This window comes from Megalobrama amblycephala, linkage group LG22, assembly GCF_018812025.1.
Source record: "Megalobrama amblycephala isolate DHTTF-2021 linkage group LG22, ASM1881202v1, whole genome shotgun sequence".
Taxonomy (NCBI): domain Eukaryota; kingdom Metazoa; phylum Chordata; class Actinopteri; order Cypriniformes; family Xenocyprididae; genus Megalobrama; species Megalobrama amblycephala.
The window spans coordinates 7088873-7096840 of record NC_063065.1 but is presented as its reverse complement, the minus strand read 5'-3'; the positions used below and the strand labels follow the sequence as shown (position 1 = coordinate 7096840).

Sequence of the window (7968 nt, the reverse complement as noted above, 5' to 3'; positions counted from 1 at the left end):
CAGATTGGGCTCTGTTCAGTTCCGAAACATTAACTTTGGGGGATTAATTGAATTTCCGAGGCTGAGACTCATCAATATGCCTCACTAGAGAATATTATATGAAATTAATTTATGCAGCAACTTTGCCAAAATCGTGAGTCAACGTTGGCACCGACATCAAAAGTTAGCTGGCATTATGAGACGTAATTCTTTACGAGAGTGGCGTTTATGATAGCCGCATTGTCCCGTTGCTCAAAAAAGCTCGCAATTCTGTTTTATAGCTGGTTGGTCCTAACATTTTGAGTAGATTATTGAAATTTAGTAATGAGGTGAAATTTGTAATGAGGTTAGGGCGACGCGGTTGCATTTTCTTTCTGCAAAATTGCTTCCTCTCGTTCTTCCGAGCGCCCAGAACCCACAACGCATGGTGTATGTTGCTCTGTTGATTGTGTACGACCGGGCACCCTCTTCATTATGGCAATTGAGAGGTTCATATTTCAACCTAATAGCTCTCGATAACTTTAACAATTGATCACAACCTCATTTTATTGCGAGCCGAGTTAATACACGCTTCCCTGCCAAGTAGAACATTTTCTAATGATGTACTTGTGCACCAAAACAATGCGGGGCCCAGCGCCTGCATTAGTTACTAATGTCCCCATCCGTAATGTGCTTATACCACCCAAAAGAGAGAGAGGGAGAGAGAGAGATTGTGTGTGCAAAAATGAAATGAGCGCATGGGGATCTATGAGGGAACCGCAAGATCAAGGGGAACATGGTGATGATGACGATAACGCTTAAGACGTTGTCATTAATGACACCATCACCCTCGCTGTAATATGTCCATAGACATGCCATCATTAGCATATATAAGATCATCAGTAAGGCTTATCGCTGGAGCCAGAGAGGGAGGGCTGGGAATACGGAACACCAGTATTCCTCAGACTTCCCTGATTAATGAAGGGCAAAACGTGATTTGTTTTCACCAAAGCTTCCTCCTGTGAAATACTTCATTGGTCAGCTACTAGACTGTAAAATGGACAAATTATTATATCACTACGAGCTTTTTAAATAGGCTACAAAAAATAAAATTGTATTTAAAGCTTCGCATTCTGGTTTGTCGGATGCACGCGTCTCTCACAATGCGTGTGACCCGTTTGTCTCTTTCAACATAAATATCATTTCATGTCCATAAATATGCTTTATGTTGGAAAATCCAATTACTGCAGTTCAAATTGAAAAATTGCCAGTGTTTATGTAAAAGTTATTCATTACAATTTCCTAGACACCTTATGGCATGTGTGATTGGTTTTGTAGCTACAGTTGGGCATATTTCCCATAGAAAACAGTGCGTTTAGCACTTACAAACCATTCAAATACCAACCAAAATGCCATATATATCATATGTTTGCTTCATAAAAATACAATTGGAATGTCAAAATAATTTTGATAATATTGGCAGAATATACCAGGTGAAAGAAATGTTAATTTGTCTATTATAGATCTTTACACATAACTGTGTTCATGTATATGTTTACATTTTTGCAACAAAGTCGAGCACAAACATTTCCATTTTAATAAAGATACTTCATTAGATGATATACAGTACTGTGCAAAAGTCTTAGACCACCACCATCTTTGTTGTTTTAGCAAAGTTTTAATTTATTTTTTGGTCTTTAATACGATACAAACAGAAAATATTTACACAAAATGGCTTCTTTAAGCAAAAATCAGTATTTAATGTGACCTTCCTGGACTTCTTCCAGATTCTCAAAGAAGAACATCTGAGAAAATTCTCATCAGATTTTGAAAGTTTTCTTGTCCTTCTGGTCCTTTTCCATTTCATTTAGGTTTAAGAGAGTCAGTTCCTGCTTTTGCTCAAGTGTAAGGGGGGAGGTCACTAAATATTTGCCAAATTTCCTGTATTTTCTGGTTATATTCTAATAATGAGACTAAGAAATAATTATATACAGTCATTATACCATTGCTAAAACAACATCTAATGGTGGCCTAAAACTTTTGCACAGTATTAAACTTTTATTTGTAAGAATTTTCTGATTCACTGACTCACTGATTCATTTGCTTAGTTTCTGTTTTGTTTAAAATACAGAGAAATCCAAAGACTTTATGATGTAATTGTGCTGTATAGGTTGTTTATTCATTAAATTCAACTTTTTTTTTATTAATTCACCATATATAAGAAACAATCCAGTGTGGAAAGCATACTCATGTACATGGCAAATTAAAGCGTTGCTCTAATCCGTTCCACTCAATACTTTCAGAAAAAGTCAAAACCATATTATTCTGTATTGCAGCACTCCTGCTCCAGTCTCAATAGTGTTGAAATGACTCCATCTAGTGGCGCAAACACAACACCACAGTGTGAAAGATTTCCGCACATAACATGCTCTAAGTAGTCACAGAAAGATGCACTTTATGGATCCCAGAGGGTGAATTGAGATATTCATGTCCTGATCTGCAAGATATTATACACTATAAAACCTTAAGTTCAGAACAAAATTGCAGCTTGAATGAGAAACTTTGAATTTCCTTGGCGACCAAGTAACATTTAACCCAATTATACCCTCAGTCGCTACACATTTGAGATGAACAATCTTAATATAACCTTCATGTATAGTATATTCAGAAGTATTATGGTAACGGCACTATTTTAAACTAATATTTCCATATTTTTGGACATGAAAGGGTTAGTTCACCCAAAAATGAAAATGTTATTTATTACTCACACCTCATGTCGTTCCAGACCTTCTTTAATCCTCGGAACGCAAATTAAGATATTTTTGTTGAAATCCGATGGCTCCGTGAGGCCTTCATAGCCAGCAATGACATTTCCTCTCTAAAGATCCGTAAAGGTACTAAAATCATATTTAAATCAGTTCATGTGAGTACAGTGGTTCAATATTAATATTATAAAGTGACGAGAATATCTTTGGAGTGCCAAAAAAGCAAAATAATGACTTGTATAGTGATGGCTGATTTCTAAACACTGCTTCAGGAAGCTTCGGAGCGTTATAAATCAGCGTGTCGAATCAGCTGTTCGGAGGCCAAAGTCACGTGATTTCAGCAGTTTGGCAGTTTGACACGTGATCTGAATCATGATTTGATACAAAAGATTCATAACGCTCCGAAGCTTCATGAAGCAGTGTTTTGAAATCGGCCATCACTAAATAAGTCGTTATTTTGTTTTTTTGGCGCACCAAAAATATTCCTGTCGCTTTCTAATATTAATATTGATCCACTGTACTCACATGAACTGATTTAAATATGTTTTTACATTTATGGATCTTGAGAGAGGAAATGCCATTGCTGGCTATGCAGGCCTCACGGAGCCATCGGATTTCAACAAAAATATCTTAATTTGTGTTCTGAAGATTAACGAAGGTCTTACAGGTGTGGAATGACATGAGGGTGAGTAATTAATGACAGAATTTTCATTTTTGGGTGAACTAACCCTTTAAGTTTTCATTGTACATATTCTATCCCTGTGTGTTGTGTTCTTCTGAACTCGCAAATATAGGCCTACCTGAAATCAGAATAACAAACACCTGTTCCACCGAACTTTCTGGGTGCATTTTTTAATATTGAATAGTGATTGCAAACATGACTCACTTTACATTTTTCTTTTTCTTTTTTTTTTTTTAAGTTGAAAAGATTCCCACCCCCAGGACAGCTCTCAGGTGATCACTTCGAGCTGGTGTATTTGGTGACGGCCTTGGTACCCTCTGACACGGCGTGTTTGGCGAGTTCTCCGGGCAGCAGGAGCCGGACTGCGGTCTGCACCTCTCTGCTCGTGATGGTCGAGCGCTTGTTATAGTGCGCGAGCCGGGACGCCTCTGTAGCGATGCGCTCAAACACGTCGTTTACAAACGAGTTCATGATGCTCATCGCCCTGCTGGAGATACCAGTGTCCGGATGAACCTGCGAATGCACACACACACACACACACACACACACACACACGTTGGGTTTTTTGTGAATTGTGGGGACTTTCCATAGGCCGTAATGCATTTTATACTGTACAAACTGTATTTTCTATCCCCCTACACTACCCCTACCCCTAAACCTAACCATCACAGGAAACTGTGCACACTTTTACAAAACATCATTTAGTATGTTTATTAATTCATTTATATTGTGGGGACCGCTGGCTGGTCCCCACAATGTAGGTGAACTCAGGTTTATATTACATCGTGGGGACATTTGGTCCCCACAATGTAATATAAACAAGTACACGCACACACACACACACACACACACGCAATAAGTGACAACAGTTCTATCAAACTATGGTGTTTGTTGAAGTGTCGTGTTACGCAGATGACTTACAGCCATAATTCACCACATAATGGCAATTAGAACCTAGATAAAAGTTAAATTATCCATTAAAATATACTATATTTATTGGATTGAAAGGTTTTTATAATATACTTATGTTTTTAATAAAACCATTTCGTTTTAGTGCGAGTATTTTTTGACAAAATTGATTCATCAAGTTGTAAACATTGGTTTCAGATTCGAAACAAATGGTTCTTGATAGATTCAGTTGAATAGATTCAACTGACATTGAAAATATTCGACTCATAAGAATGATTCAGTATCAGATCACCCAATCCAAATTTACATTAGGAATCATCCTTTTTTTTTTAATTTTTTATAAGTGTTCTTAATTATTAATTAGTCTTTATTATTTATGAAAACTCACTCACCTGCTTCAAAACTTTGTAGATATACACTGCATAAGTTTCCCTCCTCTTTGCTCTCCGTTTAGATGTTTTTTTTGTCCCCTGGTAAGTTACTTTTCCTTTCTTTTTTGCTCCTTCATTAGACATACTGGATTTTTAAAATATATTAATCATATTTAAATATTTAAAGTTCATGTGAGTACAGTGGTTCAATATTAATTTTATAAAGCGACAAGAATATTTTTTGTGCACCAAAAAACAAAAACAAAATAAGGACTTATAAAGTGATGGCCGATTTCAAAACACTGCTTCATGAATCAGTGTGTCGAATCAGCGGTTCGGTGCGCCAAAGTCACGTGATTTCAGCAGTTTGGCGGTTTGACACGCGATCCGAATCATGATTCGACACAAAAGATTCAACAAACAAACGGTTCTTGATAGATTCAGTTGAATAGATTCAACTGACATTGAAAAGATTCGACTCATAAGAATGATTCATTCACGAATCCATCGCTATTGCACGCGGCGTGAAACCGAAACGCCAGATCACCCAATCCAAATTTACATTAGGAATCATCTTTTTTTTTTTTTAATAAGTATTCTTAATTATTAAAATCTTTATTATTTATGAAAACTCACTCACCTGCTTCAAAACTTTGTAGATATACACTGCATAAGTTTCCCTCCTCTTTGCTCTCCGTTTAGACGGTTTTTTTGTCCCCTGGTACTTTTCCTTTCTTTTTTGCTCCTTCATTAGACATACTGGATTTTTTAATATATTAATAACACAGGGCAATAATTTTTCTCTTTCAATTACGTGTTTGCCGCTTGGCAGGTCTTCAGCAGGCCTTCATCGGCCATTTATGACGTGTACGGAAGTGTACACTAATTGGAAAGCGTGTGCTTTCAATCTCGCGTGGCAAACGGAAGTCAGATGACTCAACCTTCAGGATATCTCCAGTAAGCTTTCAAGTCGTTTAATTTTGCTACCTCACATTTTAGTTCGTAAACAGCTAAGTAGTTAAGTATGTAAGTAGTTACTAGTTAAGTATGGACTAAACAATAAGATATACGCAGATAACATTTAGTTGACTCTTTCTTTTTCTTGTTCATAAAACTAAAGAGATCATACTGTGGAGGAATATTGCACAAATGAATGAGCTTGACTTGATCTTCCATTTACATTGTGATGATGAATGACCCAGAAATAATATCAACCGTGATTTTTAACTAATTAAATGATTAGATGACAAAGTTAAGACACTTCTACAAAACGGCATTAAAAATGTATGTTTTAATTTCCAAGATTATAATTGGTGGTTACTAATACTGATGAATTAAACATTCAATAGTGACTTCATGCTTCAAAAGGAGTATGTTGTCACATATTGTTGCATATTTCATAGTTTTTTTGCATATTATTTAAAAAAGGTAGAATTCAGGTGGATATCCAGTATTCTGTTGCTTTCTGCTGAGCGTTTTGGAGCATTGTAATTCATGTGTTTGTATGATTTGAATTTGAATTTTCACTCTAATTAAAGTGGCAGTCAGGACTTGCTCCATTTGCCATTGATATTTATTGCTGCTTTTTGTAGATTCAGCCATACTTGCACCAAATATCACTTTTGAAATCCATAAAACATCTGGCCAGAGAAGAAACAAGGTTCAGGTGGTGAAAGGATGCAAATTGCTCGTCACGCCTACAGTTAATTATCTTCCGGCATAATATGGCAATTATGTTAAAGAGCTGCACCTGCAGATACCCATTATAGCTCAGCAAATTAAGAGAGGCTAATATCTGTGCTACTTTTTCAGTTTTGAACTCAACGCTTTTCAGGAGAGCCTACTTAGGCTGGCCACACACTTGAAGATTTTAAGCCTGAATTGCAATCCCCAATAATCTGTGGTGTTGGTCCAATTCAAGGCTTCTCAGAACTGACTTTTTGTCCAAAAAAATTGTGTAGTGTCATTATGATTATTTTAGTGATCCCATGACTAGATGATCCCAAACTCTTGATCGGGCTGCCTCTGTGGCCTGTTGCATGACGCTAGTTGAACAAACTCTGAGTTTCAGAGTAAGTTTGGAGTTGACAAATCCAACCTGGTTTAGATCAGGATCAACTGTTGCACAACGCTCGGTATAAACTTTCTCTGTCAACTCGGGTTTAATCCAGAGTTTGCAAAGCGCGTGCACCTGAAAGTGTGACGTGCAGCAAACAGCCAATCACACGGAACAAGGAGAACGTCAGTTTGATTCACTTCTCACGAGAGAGCTGCGCAATTCATGTCTCTTCCGAAGATTAAGAATCGTTATGAAAAAAATTCAAAATGAATTTGCAAAGCAGGAATAAACACTGGAATAAAAAGTTTGAGAAGGAATCAAACAAATAGGCCAAATAATTAATATAGTTTCACAAAGAGCTCAAAAGAATACATGAAAGCTTAATCCCCTTTAAGATTCGAAAATCGTTTAGTGTGTCCTAGGCCCAAGTAAATAGTTTTGTTGTAGTGTGTATTATATGTGGGTGTTGTCTGTCAAGTGCCATTCTTAAAATATTATATCTTTGAGTAGTTTAGGTTACGGCCCGGTTTCACAGACAGGGCTTAGAATAAGCCAGGATTAGACCTTAGTTCAATTAAGGCATTTAAGTAGCTTTTATAAATGTCTCAAGTCTATGTCTTAGGAGAAAACATTGCTGGTGTGCATCTTGAAACAAAACAATGGCACTGACAGGGCAAGATGCTTTCAGTTAAAACGGCTCAAACATGCATTTTAGTTTGGGATTAGGCTTAAGTCTTGTCTGTGACCTTATAGTTTGATCGATATGGATTTTTCAGAGCAGGGTGTCGGAGTGGTGATATAATTCTGGGGCCGTATTCACAAAACATCTTAAGGCTAAAAGTAGCTCCTAACTTGCCGATTTAGGAGAAACTCTTAAAAATAATGGGTGTGTCAGTCCTAATTTTAGGAGTCCTAAATTTTTGCTCTAAGAGTATTTCACAAAGCATTTTAGCGCTAAAACTAGCTCCTAAGTCTGTGAAACATTAGAGGACTCCTAAGTCACTAAGACCAAATCACAGACAGTCCAAATCCACCCAAAGACACTGTACACCATTGAGGCAATAGTGATAGAGCCTTGGGTGCTGAACTTTTTCTTCATAAATGCAATACATTTTGATTTATAGATGTGAATCTACAATGAGGCGCCAAAAAAAATCTTTAACAAATAAATAAATATTGTCTGATTACCTGTGGTTTTCATGAGTTCACACTTACAAATGATTG

General features: G+C 36.8%; 1 protein-coding gene across 2 annotated transcripts; it reads right to left on the bottom strand.

The window, feature by feature from the left end:
* Nucleotides 1-3559: 3559 nt before the first annotated feature.
* zgc:92591 (uncharacterized protein LOC436997 homolog) lies at nt 3560-7639 on the bottom strand. Of its 2 annotated transcripts, XM_048175455.1 has the most exons (3): nt 5326-5462; nt 4707-4830; nt 3626-3918 (listed from the first exon to the last, which is right to left on the bottom strand). In XM_048175455.1, exons 2-3 carry the CDS (start codon nt 4827-4829, stop codon nt 3682-3684), a joined length of 360 nt encoding a protein of 119 aa, XP_048031412.1. In that variant the 5' UTR covers nt 4830; nt 5326-5462; the 3' UTR covers nt 3626-3681. The 2 variants fall into 2 exon arrangements, with proteins under 2 accessions (XP_048031413.1, XP_048031412.1); XM_048175456.1 differs by lacking the exon at nt 4707-4830 and having other exon boundaries at nt 3560-3918; nt 5326-7639.
* Between the last annotated feature and the right edge of the window lie 329 nt (nt 7640-7968).

Coding starts and splice junctions, on each gene's coding strand:
- zgc:92591 (XM_048175455.1), bottom strand. CDS start 4,829: ATGTCTAATGAAGGAGCAAAAAAGAAAGGAAAAGTAACTTACCAGGGG. Junction 3,919..4,706: donor TCTACAAAGTTTTGAAGCAG/GTGAGTGAGTTT, acceptor GTGCATTCGCAG/GTTCATCCGGACACTGGTAT.